Below are 22,633 nucleotides of genomic sequence, written 5' to 3'. Positions count from 1 at the left end.
AAAGGACTTATTGAGAATGGCAGAGGAGCCTGCAAACCAAGAAGCCCAAGGAGGATCATGGGTGAGTTCTCTCCAAGTTAGAATATAGGATATCCTAATATGCCCTTATGCAATGCCTAATATCATTAGTTACCTGACAGATACAAATTCAAATATCAATGCACTATTAATACATGGCCAAACGAGGCGGTGGGGTGGTGGTGGAAATTAATTGTTGGCAAAGATGGTCAGTGAGATTCCTGCATAGAGTTGATGGAGTGGAAATGGATAAAACCACTTCGGAAGATTGAAAGCAGCTAGTAAACACACTGTCTTATTGAAAACAAATGCATACATCCATGATATAGGCAAAAATCCATGTCAGTGGCAGCATCTTACGAGGCTCCACACAGAATGAGTATCCAGTGTGAAGTGGGTTTAAAGGATGGTACATTCGGTCAACAGAGGGCTACTGTAATTCACAAAAGGACAAACAGCACTGAGGAGCCACGGCACGTGCTGCTCAAGCGTGAAGGCCAGTTCCAATCCCCAGGAGCCACATAGATGCCGGGTGGGCGCTGCTGCCTGCCCATCTGTAATTCCAGCACTCAGGAGGCAGAGATGGGATCCCCTGGGGCAAGCTGGCTAGCACTGGTGAGCTGTGGGTTCAGTTCAGGAGATCCTGACTCAGACTAAGGTGAAGAGCAATCCAGACTCTGGACGTCAACCCTGGGCACACCAGACCCATAGACACACCAGACCCTACAGACAAACACACATGCAAACCCAGCTGTACTGACACAGGCTAATACACACAAACCCCCACATATAAGAAAAAAATCTTGAAAAACATGGAAAACATGGTACAAATTTCCAATCGTCTTATTTTAATACTGGGTTGTTTTATTTATTCTGTAATGGAGAGTCTGGCAGGCAGATGTCCTGTCCTCACAGTAACATTAGTACATATGTTGCATGATGAAAAGTTCCCAGAAAGGCAGCGTGATTCCTGCAGGCATCTCACTACCAGCTGGCATCTTTCCAAATGCTGACCAGGCCCTGCAGAGTCCCTGCCCTGTCTCTTTCGTCCATCAGCTGGATGTGGGCAAGATGTGTTTTTAAAATCGTGGTAGTATCACTTATTTCTGCTCAAACATCTCCTACATTAAAATTGCTTAGAATGTGTTGTTTTTTTTTTATTAACCCATCAAATGCATAAAAATATGAGTAAGTGAATGATTGCAGGAAACGATGAGTTCTAAGGAACTACATTAAGCCATAAAGTCATTAAGGAAAAAGAATTGTTGGCCTTCTTAGGAACCTCCCCTGGAAGGAACTGAACATATGTAAACACATGGGCTTGCTGTCCTGGTCAGTGCTGGCTTTTTCTGGGGGAAAACAGTGTCCAGAGAAGGGACTCCTGCTTACCAAAGGAGGAGCACACAACTTTTATTTAGAAAATGATCCATTTCCCCAGAAAATTAAATAACTATCCAGGGTAAGACTAGTAAAACCAAGAATCAGGCATGTACATGGCTTATCTGGTCACAGTAAAAAATTGACAGGGAAGAGAAACAGAAAAGTGAACACTTATCAAAGTTGTGGGAGAGATAAAGGCCACATCTTGTTCTCCTAGCTTCCTTCAGCCAGTGTTATAGCTCATCGCCCATTTTTTTAAAATTATAAACTTAAAACAAGTTCTTACTGTAGGCATATCAGGCACATGCTGCTACTTAGAGTACAAAATTGAAACAAGGCATCTACTGTAAAGCAAATAGATTTATTATGCACTTCATGTACATCGGATGTTTTCGCATAATATAATACAAGGAATAAAATAAAACTTTACACTGTGAAGTTCAATGTACATTTTCAGGTTATTTACACACCCCACACAGAGCGAACAATGGAAAGAAAGCATTTGTCTGCCGCTATATTTGAGGAAAGTGTTGACGGACGGACGGAGGGACGGAGGGCGGTCCGCAAAACTAACAGTTGCACAGCCAAACAGTACAATGACTCGTTCCTGTCTCTGCAGTAGGTTTTGGTTGAGGAATCTGGTAGGGGCCGGAGAGAAAGGAACAAAGGTATTCGCTGTACACCGCAGGGCGCTGCTTCTGGTCCTCTTCCCCCTAAACTTTCCTGGACCCCCTCCAGATGTCTACCTGTCTGACATTTTACCACCTGTCATCCAGTGACACTGACCTTCAGGAAGGGGTGTGAAGGAACGTTACAAAAATGTTATAAACAAGTGACATCCCAAACAGCTGATTTACAAAATTTAAATATCTGAATTTCAAAAAATAGCTATTTATTATTTATTTGTGGGACTGTTTCTTATCTTTGTAACAGAGCAGAAGCCATCCTTTTTTGCCCAGTTGTGGTACTAGCCCCCTCCCACACTCCAAAATGAATAAGCACAGTGGGGTGGCTGCCTTGCAGCCCTTGATCAGCCTGACCCTCACCAGAAGTCATTTTTGTTCTTTTATAAATCATAATTTATTAAAAACAAAACAAAAACAAAACACCTTGAGGAATACTTATGAGCACCCTATTTTTCCAACGGGCTCTCCTCCTACCAACTGTCCTGTATGTCTAAAGATGGACACAAAAGCCCTTGAAAAATACAGATCCCTACTGCCATGAGCTGTCTTTGCCCTTTGGTCACAAGGTGCAATTCTGTAAAAGTAATAAAATTAAATAAATATGATTTCAATAATTCAAGGTTAATAGAAAAACTGGCAGCTTTCAGGGTTCTCTTCCTTAAAAAGAAAAAAAAAAGATACACCTAGTGAGAAGTCTGAGGCTCCTCTTCTATGGTAAACGTAGTGTGTGTGAGATGGAGTCACACTGATTCTAGTAACAGGGTGTGATCATACTCAACAGATTCAGACGCACACTTAAGGCTGCCTTGCAAGAGTCCTGTTAAGTGTCATTAGTCAACGTCCCATAGGGACAAGAATTCAATCCTTGAAACATTCACATTTGACTTGTCAGTATCAACCATGCCATCACCTTAACTTTGAGTGACTCCATCAGCTATCTCTCAGCCTGGTTATGACTGACAGATGACACACAGGAAGTGAGTTAGGCTGACATTGAAAAACAAAGCAAGGAAAGGCTTACACAAAGACTGAAGTGAGAAACACTCATCACAAGCAGTTACACATCTGAGCTTCCATGAACAACACTAAGAGTGCCCTTCACATAGGATGACCATTCCTGGCCTCTCGTTAAAACATTCCAAAGTTTTCAGTAGTAGCAATGGTTTTGTGCTCAATTTCCAAATTCTCTTTCCCCAGTCCCCCTTAGCAACAGCATGAGAACACAGAATCTCCAAGGCCTGGAAGATGAACAGGAGTACAGTACTCAAGGATCATACCATCCTTGCCTTCTAAATCATCCGGCCCATCAGTTGCACAGTCCATTTAAGCTGCTTCATGTTCCTGGTGCCAATGCCTCCCTTACCTATGGCTTCCAGCCATCCTATGTACAATCGTGCAAAGATGAAAAAAGGAAAGAGAAAGTGGCCAGAAAAGTGCAAGCCCATCAGTTCTATCAAATAACAAAACATATGTGCTCCAACTAATGGTTAGTGGTGTCACTTGTGATGGACAGCACATTGTACATTCAAGAACATCCATTCCACTAAGTTATTCAAATGTACCCAAATGGTTCTGACAGGGGCTAATTTAGTTATGCAGTAACTGGCATGGGGAAATAGCTCAGAGCAGTGAGCATTCAATTACAATGAGGGATTACATTTCATTTAGCTGAAGGAGGTGAGGGCTGCCAGTGAAGGATTCAGGGATCAGAGTCATCCTTAGCTGGACCTGGAGCCTCTGTCTGCACATGTGCCCCCAGGCACTAACTGCTCTGTCCCTGAGAACATCCAAGCTTCAGGAATGATGGTCTGTCTACTTGCAGGTGGAATGACAGGCATCTAGAAGACAGCTCAGAGCCTCTTGTGCCTGTAGTCAGAGTGGCCAGCATTGGCCTGCTCTGTCATTCTGCCCTATCCAGACGGTACCAGAGTGACCCTCTACACCACCAGAACTGATGCCTGTGGAAAACTCATCACAAAGTCTTTTTTTCACCTCCATGTGGCATCAACACAGAAACTCATTTTTATCCAATGCTGAAGGTTAGCAGACAGAAAACAGTTGCAAGAATTGTTTTATTGAGTAACATTTTTAAATACACAAGAACCAGGCACACCAGACAATGCGATGGGACTGAGTACACGCCACAACGCAGAAAACAATAAATACGGAACACTGCCTTTGCGGAGACACCTGACTATGGCACATGCACATTTACCAAATGGGAAAATACTCAAAACCGGGTTTGGTTGTATCGAACTGCAGTTCACATCTCCATTTCTTCGGTGTGGTGGAGACTGCTTCAGCATGGGGGTTACGCTGAGAAGGGCAGCCTTGTTGGGTAGGCACATGACAGTAAGTCAGGAAACAGTACTGAGGGAGTCACAGTCTGGCCAGCACATCCTCAGGTGTCTTGCTTCCATCTGGCAGCTGAATGGCCATTCTGACCACAATGTCTTCTGTTTCACAGAAGGGGAAACTGGAACAACAACAACAAAAAATCTATTCTTTTCTTGTAGTGACAGTTTTAAGATCTTATAAAAGAAAATAATTCTACCAAATACTTACCTTCTATCATATTTTTACTAATTGACACAGACATAATAAGAGATATGAGTTTGCCTGCGTGTGCGGGGAGCGGGTGTTGTACCATCAGAATCAAGTATTTGGAGGCACATTTCTGAATGGCCTTGGATTGGCCATCCATCTGTTCTCACATTAGGATGTTTAGTGCTAGAAGATATTTGTAATGATGGTGAATTTGTCAAATTCCTAAACTGTATGCCAGCTTGCCTGAATGTGACCATCACCAGAAGTCAGGTCTTCTGCAAAGTCACTGGACATTAGAAAAGATGCTTAATGAAATCTTCAGTTGATTTATAACATGGAAAGGTGCCTCTGAGGAGCACCCAAGGTGTACAAATGAGCTCCTGCTACTTGTCTACCCATTTTTACCTATGCAGTGAAACATTCTTTGAGATGGAGAATAAAAAGATTCTTATTTAATAAAAAAATACTAGTGATCTGAACATAATATATGGTTTCTATATCTTGCCCCTAAACATGTAAATAAGTAAATGATAATCCATACCCTTCACCATGGTCCACACCTGTTCATGTTACCTGCCAACACTACTAGATTTCTATGAGAGTTATTGTAATAAAACTTAATTACCAATTACAAATCCATGGTCTGTTTCTGGGTAAACCAATGAAATTAACGTTTGCCAACTACCCACTAGGCACAGCCCAGAGCTTAAAACCAAATAATAAATACTTAGAAAACAGCCCTGTTTTCTATCAGAAACAGAAATCTCCTGGTAGCGGGAAATGATAATATAGGAAAAAACTCTTAATCTAGAATTGATAGATGATATATTCATCTGTTCATCTACTTATCTAATACATTTTTACTGAAAGACTACCACAGATTCAAACAGTATTCCAAGCACATGAACTCAGAATCAAATACAAACACATCCCTTCAGTCTAACATTTCGAGAGGAGGAAGAGAGGGGAGATAAAAGAATAAATAAATTAACTATGTATGTATGTATGTATCATCAACTGTGTATCATCTGTCACCCATTGTCTATTACCTATTATCTTATTATTTACATAGCTACATATCTCTTACCTATCTATGTCTATTACCTACTATATATCTCATCATCCATGTATCTACACATTATCAATCTATCATCTACCTATGTCTATTACCTGTCTACATATCAGCTATCTACCTATCATTTATCTACTATCTATTACCTATTAGCTATCCTATCATCTATCTATGCATCTGTATATGGATCTATCAATCCTTTGTCCCATACATGCTTTGGATAGGTGCTCGAGTTTGGAGAATGCATCTTACCTCTCACAAGGGTGTTTCCTTCTTGTAGTTGAAGCTGGGATCAGAGCCCTCAATCTGGAGCTTCAGGGCTTGTTTGAGGTTCAGCTCTGTCTCTGAGGGAGGGAACCCCTCCAGCACCTCCTGATGTCCTCGCTCCTGCACTGTTCGAGGGACGGAGACCCTGCCCAGAAACACCTGGTTGCTCTGCAGATGGTAATTGGGGTTCGTCATTATCCCATTCCTCTTCTTCTGCTCACCGCTCTGCTGGTGGATGAGAAACTGTGATTGGGCGCGGCTCCCATCCTGAGACGAGGGGACCACAATTTTACACTGAGATTCCCCCGGCGTCTGTTTAGGTGGGCTACTGCCAGACTTAGCGACAGGTCCTCTTTTGTCAAACTGAGTCATTTCATATTCTAGAACCTTTGGCTGTGAGGAATTATTTTGTTTGCCTTTCTTCCCCGCTGACCCGGACTTGCTGGAGTTTTCGGATTTGCCTCCTTTAGTTGACGTTGTTGACTTCAAACTTGGTTTTACTTGGCTCCACTCGAACTCACTGCTGGGAGAGTTATGGCTGTGTCCTAAGGACTGGGTCGTGGAAGAGGGGGATACTACTGACTGCCTGCTCCTGCTGCGCGGCAGCGAGTGCTGTTGGATCTGCTCCGTGAACGACAGGCTGTGGAAACTGTCAATGGGCACCGTTTGAGCCGTGGCTGTGGAGGAAGTTGTTCTCAGAGATGAATTTTTTGAGCTTTTCAGGGAATTGTTGGACAGAGATGACTTCTGCCGATCCACAGTGGAGTCTGGAGACTCTGATGGAGAGCTGAAGGCATGAGCTGGCCCGTTGGGCAGGCCCCGGAGGGAAGGCTGCAAGTCCCCTCCACCAGTGCCACCAGAGCTGTTGGACCTGATGGTCAGAGACTGCATCTTGGACGGTGCCGACTGCGGAGGCTTCTGCTCCATGGTATGGACAGGGGAAGGAGAGCAGCCATTCAGACTGGAAGCACCGTATTTCTCTAACAGCTTAATGATCTGAGAATGCCCGTTTTTGGCTGCCACTCGCATGGCGGTACGTCCAAACTGGTCAGCGTGATTGGGGTCAGCGCCATGCTCCAGCAACACCTGCACCACATCTACATGTCCCTCCTGGGCCGCGATGCAGAGGGCTGTGGCGCCTTGGTTGCACGTGTGGTCCACCACGGCGCCATGCTCTATCAGAAGCTGGACCACTTTGACATGGCCTTGCCAGGCAGCAGACTGCAAGGCTGAGCGCTTCTCATTGTCTGAGGCATTGACATCAGCATGGCAGGCAATAAGCACCCGTACCATCTCCACGTGACCCTGCCAGCAGGAGACGTGCAGCGCTGTCCTTCCCTCTGCATCGCTGGCCTCCACATTTGCACCGTTTTCCAAAAAGTACTCGGCCATTGTGAGCTGGTTCTCTAAGGCCAGAATGTAAAGCGTGGGCCGCCCATCAGCATCTTTGTAGTTCACATCAGCCCCATGGCTGAAGAGCAACTCCACGATGTCCCGGTGTCCTTCCAGAGCAGCAACACGCAACGCATTTCGCCCGTCATAGCCTCTCTGGTCTATGTTGGATTTGTTCTCCAGCAGGATCTGGACACAGTCATAATGGCCCTCCTGTGAGGCCAAAATGAAGGGGATGCGCCCGTCATTGTCAATCTCATTTGTTCGAGCACCTTGTTCAATGAGAGCTTCACATATTAACCTGTGACCCTCAAAAGCTGCCATGTGGAGAGGCGTCCAGCCAGCATCATCTCGGTGGCTCTCGTCCAAGCCTCTGTCCAGGAGAGTGCGCACCACCTCCACATTCCCCTGTGCCGAAGCTATGCTGAGGACTGTCCGGCCTTCACTGTCGATGCTGTCCACGGCTGCACCCCAGAACAGAAGTGTGTTGACCACCGAAGCATGCCCCATGGAAGCTGCAGCCAGCAGGGGTGTCCGCCCGTTGTTATCCGTGTGATCCACATCTGCTCCTCCTTCTAGAAGCAGGTCCACCACATCCACATGGCCTTCATAGGCTGCCACCAGCAGGGGGGTCATGCCATCTTTGTCACAGTGATCTACCTCAGCCCCTCGATCAATCAAGAGGCTTACGACTGACGCGTGGCCTTTGCTCGCAGGCACACACAGTGCGGCCACCGAGAGCGCTGTTCTGCCGTCCACATCCTCGTGGTTCACCTCTGCACCGTGGTCCAGCAGGTGCTCCACAATCTCTCTGTGACCCATGTATGCTGCAGCTATCAGGGCAGTCCTCCCTTCATTGTCAGCTTTGTTGACCTCAGCACCATGTTGTAGCAGGTTCAGGACGATGTCCTCATGGCCACCCCAGGCTGCTGCACGCAGAGCCGTCCGGCTGTCCGCATCTGCACAGTCCACCTTTACGCCAGCGTAAAGCAAGGCAGACACAACCTCAGTGTGGCCCCCCCAAGCAGCAGACCTCAGCGCTGTCCAACCATCCTGATCGGTATGATTAATATTGGCTCCACACCCAATCAAACAGTTGACCACCTTCGTGTGCCCTTGTCTAGCAGCTAGAGTGAGTGGCGTGTGTCCATGGGAGTCTTCGATCTCTAAATCAGCTCCCCTGGACACAAGCAAATTCACAACATCCAGACTGCCACTGTATGCGGCATTGGCCAGCAGAGTTCTCCCATTGGAATCACACTGATTGACAGAGGCCCCGTTATCCAGTAATGTCCGAATGGAGTCCTCTCTCTCGAGGGCTTGCCGGACGATGCAGGAAGTGCGATCGTCCTCGCTGTTGACGTGAGCACCGGCTCGGATCAGCAGCTGCAGCACCTCTTGCTCCTTGGGTATTAAGGTGGACAGAGAGTCTTTGACTGGGGTGCCATTCCAAATCATCCACAGTGCCAGTTCGGCTGGTTCCAACTGCAGATTTGAATTAATCAAGTGCAAGGCAAATTCTTGTGCTTCCAGGGGGGTCAGGTTCCGGGCCTGGCAGGTGTAGCTCATGGCCAGCATCCTGTGCCCTTCCGCAGCATTACACAGGTACTTCTGGGTGCAGTGCTTCACGTCCAAGAGCCACTCGGCAAAGCTGTGGTGAAAGAGGATCTTGGTGCTGCCCAACCCATCCACCAAGAGCTTGGAGAGGACATCCAGCTTGCGCTGAAAGTCTTCCAAGGTTAGAGACATATTTTTGGTCCACACGGCATGGTATAATTCTGTCATGGTCAGGGGCCGGCAGGCCGCAAGGATCACGTTCAGGATGGGCTGAACTTTGGCAAACTGTTTTCGGACAAAAAGTCTCTGGCAGAGCCAGAGATAGAGACCATTCAGAGTTCCTGGGATGTCTCGGATCTCCCGAAGCATGATGAAATTCTCTACCACTCCGTCCAGCACGCGCTCCAGATACAGGAAACACCCACTGCTCTTGATGTGCAGCTGGTTCAGAGTCTCAGCCGTCTCCTTGGTGAGATGCTGCCGAAGTGCCTCCTCTTGATCCAGGCGGTGGAGGATGTACTGTTGTACATCCTTCACGATGTATGCCTTCCGAAGGTCATCCAAACTGATCTTCCGAAAACCTGCAAGAGACGGCCAGTAAGGCTGAGTAAGTAGAATATAAAGGTGGGCACGTGTGTGAAGAGAATGAACCAATACAAATAATCTGACTCATGGGTTAATGCCAATAAGAGAATCTACCACTACCTGGTAGTATGCAAAGCAGTTTGTGTCATGTGGAAACACATAAGTGACAAAGCAATGATTTCATTTTCCTACCAACACATGTGGCCAGTACCTGGTTCTCGCAGCTTGATGCCTTTCAACCCCTGTGCAAGAAGCACCAAGTGGAAACAGACAGACAAACACAGCTATAGAAGAATCTTGTAAAGACAGTCTGAACAGCAAAGTTGTGAGAACCAAAGAGGTTTGTTTTTACAGGATAATCGTTTTCACACAAATAATAGCCATTTCTGCCCACCCGTCTGACTGCGTATCAACCTTAATGTGAATGGTTTGGATCAAAACAGCATATCACCAGTCACTCTCTTTATATCACATTGCTTTATGATATCAAATAAAGATAATTAAATCTCAGGCTGTCAAGAAATAGCTGGAACCAATTAAGATGCAAATTTCCAAATTACATTTGTAAAACTCTAGCACGGAAAAAATAAAGCCACTTACTGAAAGTCAACCAAAGCTAAAACCACATCAGTGGTGGCTACTCTAAGTTCTTCAAAGCAGACTATGACAGCAGCTTCTAAAGCAGAAGTTCTCAACCTGTGTGTCGTGACCCCTTTGGGGGTCACCTATCAGATATCCTGCAAATCAGGTATTTACATTACAATTCATAACAGCAGCAAAACTGCAGTTATGACGTAGCAATGAAATAATTTTATGGTAGGGGTGCACCACAATAATAAGGAACTGTATTAAAGGGTCTCACATTAGGCAGCCTGAGGACCACTGCCCTAAAGGGACATCAGTGTACAGACTTGGATTTGTCAGGTAACTATTTGTCTCATGGAAGTAAAAGCTACAAATAAACTCATCAAGGCTGGTGTGTGTTAGGAATGGCCATCCCCAAACCACTGGAGAGCAGAACAAGACTGCAGGCGACCCTTACAGAGACCAGACACTCCAGAAAAGACTGCAGGCGACCCTTACAGAGACCAGACACTCCAGAAAAGACTGCAGGCGACCCTTACAGAGAACAGACACTCCAGAAAAGACTGCAGGCAACCCTTACAGAGATCAGACACTCCAGAAAAGACTGCAGGCAACCCTTACAGAGACCAGACACTCCAGAAAAGACTGCAGGCAACCCTTACAGAGATCAGACACTCCAGAAAAGACTGCAGGCGACCCTTACAGAGACCAGACACTCCAGAAAAGACTGCAGGAGACCCTTACAGAGACCAGACACTCCAGAAAAGACTGCAGGAGACCCTTACAGAGACCAGACACTCCAGAAAAGACTGCAGGAGACCCTTACAGAGACCAGACACTCCAGAAAAGACTGCAGGAGACCCTTACAGAGACCAGACACTCCAGAAAAGACTGCAGGAGACCCTTACAGAGACCAGACACTCCAGAAAAGACTGCAGGAGATCCTTACAGAGACCAGACACTCCAGAAAAGACTGCAGGCAACCCTTACAGAGATCAGACACTCCAGAAAAGACTGCAGGCAACCCTTACAGAGACCAGACACTCCAGAAAAGACTGCAGGCGACCCTTACAGAGACCAGACACTCCAGAAAAGACTGCAGGAGACCCTTACAGAGACCAGACACTCCAGAAAAGACTGCAGGAGACCCTTACAGAGACCAGACACTCCAAAAAAGACTGCAGGAGACCCTTACAGAGACCAGACACTCCAGAAAAGACTGCAGGCAACCCTTACAGAGATCAGACACTCCAGAAAAGACTGCAGGCAACCCTTACAGAGACCAGACACTCCAGAAAAGACTGCAGGAGACCCTTACAGAACAGACACTCCAGAAAAGACTGCAAGTAACCCTTACAGAGAACAAACTCTCCAGAAGGGACCATGGCATGTCTGCCAACAGCAGCAGCCTCAGGTACAAGGACCCACACTGTGCTGGGGATTATGTGGGTCACACAGGGCTTGGTGAGTGTGGTAAGTCGAAGGTGACCTCGACATCTGCCTTGACCAACAGAACTGAAAAGCTATCACTGAAAAACAAACAGGTCTGGGAAGAAGACTGATCACTTCAACTATCTGAACCCAAGCTTGAAATACTTGAAGGAATTTTTTTGAAAAGCACAACCTGCCAACGACAAACAAGATGAAATAACACATGTGCAAAGCCCTATATTTTTAGAGTGACATCTATAAACACGCACTGCACATGTGCACATACAATACCTAAATCCTCCACCTCAGAAGATAAATTTTGAAAGAGGCTGACCTATGAGGAAGGTTTAGAATTGAGTTTGGCCTGAGTCTGGCCCCTCTGCCTTTCCTGACCACGTTAGAATGCTTAGAATGCGCTTAGCAGCACAGCCCTGGCCTTGTTATTGCCTAGTGTGGATGGATGCACTTGAGCTTATCTTCTGTAAGGTCAATACTCAGCTGACTAATGAGCTCATGGGTGTGTCTCATGCTGTGTCCCTTTGGAAAACACACTTAAAAGCCAGGCAGTGGTGGGCACGCCTTTAATCCCAGCACTCGGGAGGCAGAGGCAGGTGGAGCTCTGTGAATTTAAGGCCAGCCTGGTCTACAGAGTGAGTTCCAGGACAGCCATAAAGGAAACCTGTCTCAAAAATCAAAACCCAAAAGACTCAAAAACCCACACTTTATTTTGCTTTCATTTAGTAGCTGTATTTTAAGTGTTAGAGTTTCTGTAAGCATAATTCAGCCAGTGGTATCTTCGTTGATTCAGCTGTTTACTGACAATTGGAGATTTAATTATTTTAATTTGATAACATAAAATACACCCTCCTCAACCTAAAGAAAGGCTGAGCATATCCCCAGGAATGTCTGGCATCCCACATATCCTAGCCCTTTGAGATGACTGGCCTCCAAACCTCTTCCTGTATTTTAACTTCCTAGTTGATTTACAAAGTCACTCAAACAGTTTAGGGTAAAAAGGAACCACCTGGGGAGGTGGTGCATGCCTGTGATCCCAGTACTGGGAAGCTGAGGCAGAAGGATTATGAATTTGAAGCCAGCCTGGGGTACACAGCAAGTACTAGGCCTATGGCTAATAAATGAAACATTACTAAATTGGTATGTAATAGTGTTTTAAAGTTTCCAAAGTAATGTGCACACAGACTGATCTATGTGAGAGATTATATAACCCATTATGCATAAATATCTATAATTTAAGCTAATTAACTAAGATCATCTGATGAAAACTTGAGATAATAAATACAGAATTGGGCTAAGCCTCCACAGTGCCAGGCCTGATGCCTTCAAAGTGGGTTAAAGAAAATGCAATGAGTCAGCTCTCCTTGTGTGTGCACAGTACTGGGGACTGCATGCTGGGCAAGGGCTCTAACCATGGGCTACATGCAACTGTACGTTTTCACGCACACATCTGCCATGTGCACTGTGAGGGAGGTTTTGCTACTTTATAAGTGAGTTAAATTCAAGCACAGAGAGCGGCCTGAGTCACCCACCACGAGCACTGACTGAAGGGGTCAGCCTCAGGGCTTTGTGTGATGCTGACAGAGACGGAGGGAGGAAGAGGTAGAACACGGAACTGAGGGTACACAAATGGATGCGAAATGCTTAAATTTGAAACACAGTCTCTCCCAAATCTAAAGAGTGATGTGGATTTAAGAAGAATTTATGTTTACCACCAGTAACAGTTTAGTAAGACAGAATTAAGGGCCTGGGGTGGGCAGCTTGTGAGGCAGGGAGGCAGAAGCAGGAAGACGGTCACAGGTTCAAGGTACACAGTAAGGTCTGAAGAGCAGAGGTTTAGTTTAGCTCAGCAGTGCAAGCTGGGCCAGCATGTGCGGAGCTCTGGACGGAGCTGCAGCACCTAAGGGAGACTAGACTCTCCACTGACCACCTTGAGCACTGAAAACGACTTACTTATTGGGGTACTGGGGATGGAATGGAGCACCACACTCGTGTAGGGAAGAAGTGCCCAGAGAGCCAAAAGCCTTCTCTTTTGATCAGTCTCTCACTGGCCTGGAACTCACCACATAGGTGAGGCTGCCCAGCCAGTGAGCTTCTGAAGTCCACTTAAATCTGCCTCTCCAGTAAGGAGGCCATCACACCCAGCTTGTTTATGTGGGTCCTGGAGCAGGTGCTCTGACAAATGAACCATCTCCCCAGGCCCGCTAAACCACTTTTCTATTTTTGGGAAAATATTTCAGTGGGTATGACACTCCTTGGCATTGGCGAAACAAATGGGTTTGAATCTCTGCTTACAAATCAGTACACAACGTCAGTACCCTGGTGCTCACAGTCAGAAACCTTACAGGATCCAAGTCTGTGCTCACAGTCAGTACCCTGTCTTCATGGAGACTACATCCTAGTTGAGAGGATGGCTGGGAAATACATAAAATCAGAGAAATTTTCAGTGATACTAGATCCATGAAGAAAATAAAACCAGACAGAGCGAGTGTGTGACTATGTAGAAGGGAGCCACAAATAAACAAGGATGGAAAACACAGTCTGTGTGTGAATGTCCTATTTGGGTAGGGACCTGAGTGGGAGGATGGCAAGAAGTTCAAGGAATGAACATTTTATCAGAGCATCATGTGCAAACCCATAATGGAGATGAGGCCAGCTGACTTTGCAAATGCTGGCTGAAGAGAATGCACTCATGCTGAGGCAGGCACAGAAATCACTGCATGCACAAAAGACTGGAATACAGCAAAGTAACCCAGGTCCATGACAGATACCTCCCTAACCCAGCAAGTCCAAGTGGACTGGAGGACAGAAAGAACATCATTGGCCATGCCATTCTGGCAACTGAGCTTGAGTAGCTCATCTAAATGCCCAGGATGGGAAGTAGTTTAGTTTTTTGTTTTTTGTTTTTTTTTTCAGTTTGGAATATCTGTATATACAGAAGGAGAACAGAACCCATCTGTGTCCCATGCATATCATCCACACAGCTTGAAGTGCAGGTGATATTTTAAATACCCCACAAAACAAACTCTTGACCTGGAGTTTGGATTTTGGAGCACTTAGGACTTTAGGTCTCAGACTAATGAGGATCAGCCTGCAGTGAAAATACAAGGACAATCTGGATGCCAAGGAACAGAGGAACTAAAGGATGAAGCGGAGGCCCGTTGTCTTACTTTGGATTTCTACTGCTGTGATGAAACACCATGACCAAAAAAGCTTGGGGAGGAAAGGGTTTATTTCATCTTATAGCTCATCCTCCATCATCCAGGGAACTCAGGGCAGGAACCTGGAGTCAGGAGCGGACTCAAGAGACCACCGAACAACACTGCATACTGCCTTGTTCCCCGTGGCTTGCTCAGCCTGCTTTCTTTATACAACCCAGGACCATCTGCCCAGGGTGGCACCACCCAGTGGGCTGGGCCCTCCAACATCAATCAAGAAACTGCCCCACAGGCTTGCACACAGGCCAATCTTGTTCTCAACTGAGGTTCCATCTTCCTGAATGTCTCTAGTCAGCACACTTGTTTACAGGAAATACCCAGCAGATGAGGCCAGAGACCAAGGCTTAGAAGCAATAATAAGAATTCAGGTCAAAACTGAAATGTGTAACAAATGAGAATAAGAGCAGTATGTACGAAGCCCTTACCATGCCTCAGGCACATCTAACCTCAGAGCACCCCACTTTACAGACAGGAAACAGGAGGTGAGGCAAGCTGCCCAAGGTCACACAGACAGTGGTAAGCACTAATGTGTACACGTTGTAGTGACTCATTTGTGCAAACGGAAGACTGTAGCTTGGGGCTGGAGAGATGCTCAGGGGTTACAGCATGTGCTGCTTTTGCAGGGGAACTGTATTTGGTTCCCAGCATCTTCATCGGGCCACTCACAACTAACTGTCTGTAACTCCAGTTAGAGGGTCCTTGGGACTTGAGTGCACACACCCACATACATACACACACTTAAAAATGAAACTTAAAAGTTCATAATGTTTATAGAACATAAAATGAGTTGATGATACTGGGTGACTTGGATGGGGAGAAAAGAGACTATGCCTTCAGCCATACATAGGAGCTGCCGCATAGCACTGGCTCTGATCCCGTTCACCAAAAGCTTTCACTGCTGTGGCCTCAGATTATATGACGCTCTCAACTTAGCCCTGCCATGATGAAAGGAACACACATGAGAACCTCTGGCAGAACCTCTAGAGCCACTGGGGAGACACTGATGAATGACTAATGAGCTGTAAAGGGCACAGACCTACTGAGAAGTAGCCCTGCTAATGAATCACTAAGTCGGGTCTTAGTGGGGAATAGGGAAAGAGTGTTTTTGTGTGCACACATTCATGTATGTGTACACACATGTGGAGGCCAAGGATAACCCTGCGTGTCATGCCTCCTCAGAGCCATCCACCATTTTTTTTTAGACAGAGTCCAGGCTAGGTTGGTGGGGCAGCAAGCCTAGGGGTCTGTCTGTCTGTCTCGCCAGCACTAGGTTAAAAGCATGTGTCACCATGCCTGGCGAGGCTTTGCTGTTGTTTTGTGCATTGGGGTTCTGTTTGTATGGCAAGCACTTTACTCATTGAACTATCGATCCCCTCAGTCCAGGGAAAGAAGTCTGGGAAAAGCCACTGTAAGTGATTTTACAACACACCACACTTGATTTTTAATGTGATCTTGAGGTATGTGCGAGAGGCTGAGAGGGCTTATGGGGCAGTTAGGCCTCCACCCTGTACTCTGCTCCCTAGAAAGAACCCAGCCTGGCTCCATCTCTGGAGCACACTACACTCTGGGCAGCATACAGTCTTGCTCACCAGTGAACATTTTGGTGACAGCTCTGCTCTGTTTCCGGGCAGAGCAGAGGAGCAGTAGCCATGGGGGAAAGAACTCGTGGTGACCAGCCAAGAGCTCTGCCACAGTCCCGGAGAGGCTGGGCGATGTCTGCTCCCCTTCCATCACATTGCAGCCTTCGTCCACGGAGTCAACCAGCAGGTAGAGGCTCTGTGAGGGCGGCTTCATCCCCAGGAGTGGGAGCAGCACACACCTGTAAGACAGTCACAGAACAGGTCAAGGTCATGGACAGGGCACTGGAATTCATAGTTCGCATGTTGGCATTATTAGTTATAATGTTATAAAAAATAAAGAGATTTCAGATAAAAATGCATCTTCTAAGTAGTTCATTTCCCAATAGCATCAACTTCCACAGTACAGTGTGTATTGTGCACTTGCCTGTGTACTGTGACTCAGTGTGATTAAGGGTGGTAGGAACTAGACAAAGCTGGATTTCAGTACCCTTCCTGGTGGTCTGAGTCAGTAATAAAATGCTTAGATGGTTCCTGTGCTGAAAACAGACAAACTCTGAGGACACCATAGGAGGAAGAAACCTATTGTCCTGGTCTGGTTTTTAGTCAACTTGACACAAGCTAGGGTCATCTGGAAAGAAGGAGCCCCAGATGAGAAAATGACTCCATTACACAGGTTTGTGGGCAAGTCTGTACGGCATTTTCTTGATAATCAGTGATGTGGGAGGACCCAGCCCACTGTGGATGGGCAGGTGGTCCTGGGAAGTCTAAGAAAGCAGGCTGAGCAAGCCACGATGAGCAAGCCAATAAGCAGCACTCCTCCACAGTCTCTGAGTCAGTTCCTGCTTCCAGGTTCCTGTCTGGAGTTCCAGCCCTGCCTTCCAGCAGGGATGCTACTTGGAAGTCTGAAGTGAAACAAAGTAAACCATTTGCTTCTCAAGTTGCTTTTGGGTGTGGTCTTTGTCACTGTGACACAGACCTAACTAGGTCAGAAAATAAATAGTACTAAGAGTGGGGTATTGAGGTGTTAGACTTGACCATGTTGTTTTGGGAGGATTGTACCAGTGTTTGGAACTGTGGGCTGGAAAAGCCAGAGTCGAGAGCTTAATGAACTGTTGTGGGAAACGGGAAGACAATGCTGAGAGCAGTGCAGACAACGGAGGCCTGCCTTGTGGAGTTTCAGAGGCAAGCGGAGACTCTACTGGAAGAGCTGCTGTGAGGCTTTGTATTAAAGAGCTGTGGTGGTCCGTCAGGTGGAGCCAAGTAATCAGCCATCGTTAACAGGAGACAGAACTACTCAAGTGAAAGCTTCGCTTTGCTGGGACAATCAACACTGGTCAGCTGAGGCTGAAGAATCAGCTGTGATAAAGAGAGACCAGCATCACTGAGGTGAAATCTTCTGGAGAGTGTTTCCTCAGGGTCAGCACAGAGAAGCTGTGGTCCAGAGATGGCCAAGTCTGTGCTTTGTGCTGACAGCTGAACTTGGTAAGGGGTAAGAGTTTCCCAGGTGGTACTGTTTTTCAAGGCATGAACTTGGTAAGGTGTACGAGTTTCCCAAGTGGTAGGTACTGTTTTTGAAGGCATGAAGGCATGTCATGGAAAAGAGACAAAACTTGGTCCTAAGAGAGGCCACTGGCAAAGGTATAGCCTCAGCTGCACCAGGCTTAAAAGGGTCATGTAGAGATGAGGCTGGCACAATGTGTCCCTGAAAAGAGCTCAGGAGAGGCTGCTGGTAAAGGAATAGTCCAATTGCAATGAAGACCTCAGCATTTTTGAGATGCCAGTACCATGAGATGACCACTAAGGACAGCAGCAGCTGTGGGGGGAACAAGCCTGAGTCTAGGAGACAAGCTGGGTGTGCTGTAGAAGACAGAGCTGGAGAAGTGGAGCTGCCTGGACTCTTTGGAGCCTAGAAAACTGCAATTCCCAGATGCCCTTTAAACCAGCTACACTGATGGAGTTTGGTTCTGCTCTGAACGGACTGTGATTGTGCCCCAATTCTTCCCTTTTGGAGTCAGAAAGACTCTAACTTATTTTTGATTTTACAGGTACCCACAGTTAAGAGACTGTCTTAGTTAGTGGTTACTATTGCTATGATGAAGCACCATGACCAAAAGCAATTTGGGGAGAAAGGAGTTTATTTCATTCATAGTTCCATATAATATAATTCATCATCAAAAGCAGTGAAGGCAGGAACTCAAGCAGGGCAGGAACTGACGCAGAGACCATAGAGGGGTGCTGCTTACTGGCTTGATTCCCTGGGCTTGCTCAGCCTGCTTTCTTATAGAACCCAGGACCACCAGCCCAGGTATGGCACCACCCATGATGGGCTGGCCCTATCACATCAATTATTAAAAAAAACACTAAGAAAAGTCTATAGGCTTCCCTACAGCCCAGTCAGATGGAGGCCCATTCTCAATTAAGGCTCCCTCCTTCTCTGATGATTTCAGCTTGTGTCAAGTTGATATAACACTAGCCAGCACAGAGACTGGGTTTTTAAGCAGATTTGGATATGGATATTTTAAAGAGACTGAACGTGCTGGCTAGTTTTATGTTAACTTGACACAAGCTAGAGTCATCTCATTTTCTCAATTGAGAAAACGCCTCCATAAGGTCCAGCTGTAGGGCATTTTCATAATTAGTGATTGATGAGGGAGGGCCCAGCCCATTGTGGACAGGGCCATCCCTAGGCTGGTGGTACTGGCAAGGCATGATGAACAAGCCAGTAAGCAGCACCCTTCTACAGCCTCTGCATCAGTTTCTGCCTCCAGGTTTCTGAGCTGTTTGGGTTCCTGTCCCGACTTCCTTCGATGATGAGCAGTGATGTGGAAATGTGAGCCAAATCAACCCTTTCCTCCCAGGTTGCTTTGCTCATGGTGTTTTGTCACAGCCAGAGAAACCCTAAGACACGGAATGCTTAAAAGTGTTAGACATTTTTTTAAAGACTGTAGAATTTTTTTTTTTTTTTTGGTTTTTTGAGACAGGGTTTCTCTGTGTAGCTTTGCACCTTTCCTGGAGCTCACTTGGTAGCCCAGGCTGGCCTCAAACTCACAGAGATCCGCCTGGCTCTGCCTCCCGAGTGCTGGGACTAAAGGCGTGCGCCACCACCGCCCGGCTAGAATTTTTAAAATTATATTGTTTCATATTGCAATATTAATAGTGACACGACATTGTGGGGACAAAGAGAAATGGAAAGGTAATGGTCTAATAGTTACATGTTTGTGTGTCAAGCTGACAAGGGCTAATTGTCTTAGTTTCTTATCAACTTAACACAAACTAGTCATTCCAGGAGGACCCCAACTGAAAAAGTGCCTCCGTCAGACTGTAGGCAAGTCTATGAGGCATTTCCTTGATTTGTGATTGATGTGAAAGAGCCTAGAACATTGTGAGAGGTGTCACCCCTGCTATAGTCCAGGGAGAAAGCAAACGTAACAAGCCAGGAAGCAGCATCACTGCTTCTGTTCCTGTCCCGATTTCCCTTTATGGTGGACTATACAGCAAGCTGAAATAACCCCTTTCCTTCTCAGGTGGCCTTTGGTTATGGTTTTAGCACAGCAAGAGAAAAGCAGCTAATAGAACTTAGAAGTGTTTCATGAACAGTTCTCACAGGAGACCTGCACATGGAGAAGGTCTTAACCCATACTCAATTTAAGAGACCGTGAAGTAGTAATTTCACCACTTTTCATTGCAGAGTGCACACCACAATGAAGCCATCTGTTTCCCATCTACATTGTATTTATTTAGAACTGCTGAGATCATCTGCCAGGCTTTGGGGGGATGTTAAGGAATGAAGCCCCTCTTCTCTTGATGCTTACAGTCCAAAGAGAAAACAAAATAATGACACTCAACAAGGCTACTGCACACCCGTTACTGCACCTTACCCTACGTAGTAGTTTGTCTGCTATGAACATAAAGGTTGATTCAAACAAACAAACCAGTAGCACAGGTTAGTCCAGCAGTTCCCCAAACACATGACCCAAAGATCCCTGTCCTTAGGACCACCACTCACAGCCACAGAGTCTGAATGAACTTCAATGTTTCTAGTTTCCCCTATAACCCGCCCCACACTAGGAACACTCAGATGCATGCAGCCTGGGAAATAAACATACTACATACATCACACAAGAGGCTGCCACTGCAACAGAAAAGGAAACAGAAAACAACAGCTAAGGGATTCACACAGCCTCCCTTCCAAGAGAATAGACCAAGATGCAAAAAACTTTGTGTCTGAGTATATCAAAAATGACTTTCCAAGAAAGCAAGAGTACAGGGATGTGATCTAGAACCTGGCTGTGGGAAACTGTACCCAAGGAGTGCAGAGGGGATTCTGGGAGTGACAGAATTCTCTGTACCACTCTTGTGGAGTATTTGAGCAAACTGTAAAGATGTATTGCTATTTTACTTTGTCTGCCTAAAGCACCTGATTGGTTTAATAAAGAGCTGAATGTCCAACAGCTAGGCAGGACAGAATAGGAGGGACTTCCGGGGAGAGAAAGGAACTCTGGGAACAAGAGAGATGAGAGAAACCAGTGAGACACAGAGGGAGGCAGACATACACTATGGAGAAAAGATAGAGTCACATGGCAAAACGTAGATTAATAAAGGCAGTTAATTAAGTTACAAGAGCTAGTTGGGAACAAGCCTAAGCTAAAGGTCAAGCTTTCGGAATTAAAGTCTCCATGTCATTATTTGGGAGTTGGCAGTCCCCAAGTAGAAGTCCAACAAATAAAGTCCTACTACATACCATCACTGACTACATTTATCAAAATCATAGAACTGTACAAGGGTCACTATTACTGAATAAAAACTAAAACATTAACATGATAGATAATAAAATATGCAAGAAAAATATAATAAACCCCTCCTGGTAATGTGTCCCTTGGTGTGGGCATCTGAATTCTCATTAGTCCGCTGACTCTGCTCTTTACATACTAATGCTAGCAAGTTGTTAAACAGACAGCCTTTGTTCATGGGCTAGCCTGGCCAGGGCCTTCAATCCCATCATTACTCCTCAAGCTACCAAAGTCCACCCTGCCCTGGCAGCATGCTGGGTCCAACCACAGGTTTCTGTTTCCAGGCTCTGACCAATAATTGCTACTTACCCATTCCCTGCAACTCTGCAGGCCTGCCTGTGGGCCTTTGAACAGACCCTCTCTCATGCCAAAACCCTGCTTGTATGCCTGCTACCATGCTCACTCTCCTCTCCACCCCCAGCGCTCAGCTCAAACACACTCACAGAAGGCTTGGGATTGCACTGCTCACTCTGCAACCTGACACAGGAAGGGTGCTGCAAACACACACTGCTCAAAAGCCCTCAACAACTGGGACTCATCAGGTCACCAAGGAACTGTTAGTGTAGCGTCTACCTTCCTGATCTCTAGGGAAGAGAGGGGATGGCCAGGGGAATTCACCTTTTCCCTACCAAGGGTTTACTCAGGACCCTGTCAAGAGTTACTTATGTTTGCTGGATGGATGGAGTGGTCTGATATATTTATAAACCATTTATAAAGATTTTTATCCCAAATACATAAAAAATTTACAACACTCAAGAGTAAGGGGCCTATAACTCCAGTACTGACAGAACAGTGTTCTTCATTCCCAAATGTGAACACAAACGACTCACTGCTGGCTTCTACTCAGCTCCTGTGGGCTTGTGGTGGTTGGCTTTATGTGTCAACTTGACTGGGCCACAGGATGCCCACATGTGGTCTTCTGTTCTCCTGGATGTTTCTAGGGTTTGAAATAGTGGCTCTCACCCAATCAGCCAAAAGCTAACTGCATGAATGTGTGAGTTGGACATCAGTTTATTCTTTCTTCAGGTTCAAAAAAGTCAGCTGTTTGGGTCTTGAGAACTTGTACCACCCATTGCCCTGACTCAGGTCAGCTTTCCTAGGTCTTCAGCCTGCTAGCTTCCCAGCTTTTAGTTCTCAGCATACATCACCATGGAGGCAAATTCCTTATAATTAGTCGTTTATTACAACTTCTATGGAACATTCTGAGGGCCTACTCTAAGGCCATTTTACATGTTCCTTTCTATGTACTCTAAGGATTTCTATGTGGATTCCTTAACTTGGTCCCACACAACGTGTTTCTACCACCTGTCCCTTTCTACAGGGTGCTGTGAGATCACTTCACTCTGTCTACAGTACTGGAGAAAGGTTCATTTTGTGTTTAATGAGCTTTTAGGTTTAGGTTCTTGAAATAAACGAATGAAACTGTTCCCAGAGAACACACTGGCCCTACAAAGATAAGCAGTGTCATATATTGTAAGAAGGGAACTCAGCTGCAGGGCATCAGTGATCC

At 46.0% G+C, this 22,633-nt stretch overlaps 1 protein-coding gene across 2 annotated transcripts in view; it reads right to left on the bottom strand.

Moving 5' to 3' along the window:
* Positions 1 to 1,742: 1,742 nt before the first annotated feature.
* Ankrd50 (ankyrin repeat domain containing 50) overlaps positions 1,743 to 22,633 on the bottom strand; it is a 37,037-nt gene continuing 16,146 nt past the window's right edge. For both annotated transcript variants that reach the window (XM_076573794.1, XM_076573793.1), the window contains exons 3-5: positions 16,343 to 16,572; positions 5,956 to 9,500; positions 1,743 to 4,560 (exon numbers count right to left, since the gene is read on the bottom strand). In XM_076573794.1, the coding sequence (XP_076429909.1) occupies positions 5,959 to 9,500; positions 16,343 to 16,572 (3,772 nt within the window). In that variant the 3' untranslated portion in view covers positions 1,743 to 4,560; positions 5,956 to 5,958. The remainder of the gene's footprint in view (positions 4,561 to 5,955; positions 9,501 to 16,342; positions 16,573 to 22,633) is intronic.

This window comes from Peromyscus maniculatus, chromosome 6, assembly GCF_049852395.1.
Source record: "Peromyscus maniculatus bairdii isolate BWxNUB_F1_BW_parent chromosome 6, HU_Pman_BW_mat_3.1, whole genome shotgun sequence".
Lineage (NCBI taxonomy): Eukaryota > Metazoa > Chordata > Mammalia > Rodentia > Cricetidae > Peromyscus > Peromyscus maniculatus.
Note: the sequence above shows the minus strand (reverse complement) of the source record. Positions and strands in the feature narration are given on the sequence as shown.